This window comes from Hipposideros armiger, unplaced genomic scaffold (assembly GCF_001890085.2).
Source record: "Hipposideros armiger isolate ML-2016 unplaced genomic scaffold, ASM189008v1 scaffold_573, whole genome shotgun sequence".
Lineage (NCBI taxonomy): Eukaryota > Metazoa > Chordata > Mammalia > Chiroptera > Hipposideridae > Hipposideros > Hipposideros armiger.
In genome coordinates, this window is record NW_017731923.1 from 926490 (window position 1) to 928992 (window position 2503).

General features: G+C 47.5%; 1 protein-coding gene across 1 annotated transcript in view; it reads left to right on the forward strand.

The window, feature by feature from the left end:
- CACNA1E (calcium voltage-gated channel subunit alpha1 E) overlaps window positions 1–2503 on the forward strand; it is a 536284-nt gene that overhangs the window by 454560 nt on the left and 79221 nt on the right. The window contains exons 15-16 of the mRNA XM_019624043.1: window positions 912–1172; window positions 1949–2061. Of these exons, the coding sequence (XP_019479588.1) occupies window positions 912–1172; window positions 1949–2061 (374 nt within the window). The remainder of the gene's footprint in view (window positions 1–911; window positions 1173–1948; window positions 2062–2503) is intronic.

Here is a 2503-nt window from a genome sequence, read left to right on the forward strand (position 1 = left end):
CTGATGTGTTTCACTTAGCATAATAATCTCAAGATCCATCCATGTTGTCGCAAATGGCAGTATTTCATCTTTTCTTATGGCAGAGTAATGTCTTTTGAGAAGCATGACAAAGAGGAAGAGAATTCAAAGCATCCGGAGGGATGTAATTAAGGAAAGGTGTGGGACTCTAATCTACATGACAATGACTTACAGGAAAAAATGTACCAGGGGATGCTGTTTACATGAAACATGGGATATTAGGCTAAGAATCCAACCCAGATTCTTCAAGTGTGGTTGATGTGTCCCATGTTCATATATGTCCTTTCTCATCTGGGTGTGATAATGAGATTGTTCAAAGGATTGTGAGGGTCTGTTGCTTCTGGTGACCCCCATTTGAGAACCTGCAATCATTTGCTTAACCAGAGTAGCACCCACATACTTCATGTGATATCTAAACAAATTCCTACTGACAACCCTTTAACATGACTGGTGTTCAACCCGGGTCCACTTAGCGATTCTCACTGATGGCAGATAGTTCCTCCCCAGAAAAAAGGGAGAGTCTCACTTCATTCTTAAAAGCAGAAGAGGCATGTAAAGCTCACTGCTGCTTTAGGCTCTGGTGGTAGAAAGATCACTGATACTGCAGAATGCCTCCATTACCTGAAGCAGATTTAAAAGGAAAGACTGGAGAGAAGCCCAATCTATTACATAAACAGGATCCTATTAGGAATGAAGACATTGGGGGTACGCGTATGCCTGGTGTTCTGCTCAGGGAACCTTTCCTAGCACTGAGCATGTCCAGAGGAAAAGCAGGGATCTCTGCCGTGGAAACTACTTAATGTGGGGATTCTGTGGGCGTGCAGCGTGGCACGGTCACCTAGCAGTGGGACTGATGATGCCTACCTTGCTTTTTGCATGCCCCCTTGCCATAGAGGGCAGTCTCTTTTGCAGCCTCATTTCCTCTCTTTACTTCTCCCCTGTAGGCACACCTCTTGCGCGAGCCAGCATCAAAAGTGCAAAGGTGGACGGGGCCTCCTACTTCCGGCACAAGGAAAGGCTTCTGCGTATCTCCGTCCGTCACATGGTTAAATCCCAGGTGTTTTACTGGATTGTGCTGAGCCTGGTGGCTCTCAACACCGCCTGTGTGGCCATCGTCCACCACAACCAGCCCCCGTGGCTCACTCACCTCCTCTGTAAGTGTCTGGCAACTGCTGGCTCTCAGAGGACAGCTTGATTGGGGTGTGAGTGTCAGAAAGCAAGGCATCATGCTGGGCCTGGCAGTGGCTCCGTCCACCCAGCGTTCTCCCTCTTCACGTGTGAGGGAGGCCAGGTTTGTCCCCAAGGGGTCGGGATCATCACGTGACCATTCCCAGCTGTCACTCATTGTTGAATCAAATAAACAAACCTTTGCTGATGAGTCAAAGAGATAGTGTTACACGCGGGGTGCTCTAAGGTCTTCACTTAGTGTCTTAAGGAGGTTCAGTGGTATAGGGAGTTTTGGTCTCCCAAGTCCTGAGGAGAGAGTTCTTAGGGCAATGAATACCTTCAATAAACCAAAAAGGGAACTTAGAGGTCAGCTCTGGGTGAGGCTGCCACTGGGTGTGAGTGAGGCTCCAGGATGCCTTCACAGCTGGGTGTGTATAAGGTGAACTCGGCTCTCTCTTGAAAGCCATGGTGAGGCCCTTTCTCTCCAGAGAGCCAGCTACCATTTAAAGGGCAATGGCAGCCGTACCTGTTGAAGGAGAGCAAAGCTGACCTGTGGAGTGTGCCTCGGGCTCCTCTGGGTCAGAGAGAATTCGGACATCATTAGATTTTACCTGGCGCTGAGTTGCCATGGTCACTGATGGTCCTCGCATATGTGGGTCCTGCTGGTGTTGAGGGCTCCTCTAGAGGTGGGGGTGTTGGGCTGGGGAGTTGCAGGGGCTCATGCCATCTGTGGAACAACTGCTTCTGCTTTTGATGCTTTCAGACTATGCAGAATTTTTGTTTCTGGGACTCTTCCTGTTGGAGATGTCCCTGAAGATGTACGGCATGGGGCCCCGCCTTTATTTTCACTCTTCTTTCAACTGCTTTGATTTCGGGGTAAGTGTTCGGGAGCTCGGCCATCCTGCTTTGTGGTGATATGCCTCAGTGTGAGATAAGCAGCTCACTCCCATGCTCCGCATGAGACACTGAATTCAGAAATTAGAAAAGGGGGATAGATAAGATTAGCTAACGGGAGATCAGAAAGGAGTGAGTCCTTGCCATACTAGGGTTTGTTTGAGGTTTTATTAAGCTCCCTCATGTTTAATGTTTTTATTGAAGTGTAACACACATACCACTGAGGGAACCCTTAAGTGTATAGCTCAGTGAATTTGGCAAAGATACCCATAGTCAGAGTTTTGAGCCATTTGTTATCCTGAAGGATAACTGGGAGAGAAGAATAAGACTTGATTCCAGAAGGTGGCTCAATAAAAGAGAGAAGCTTATATATTTGTTTTTTGGGTCTTTTTTAGTTCAGTTTAAAATTGGGAAAATTACCTAG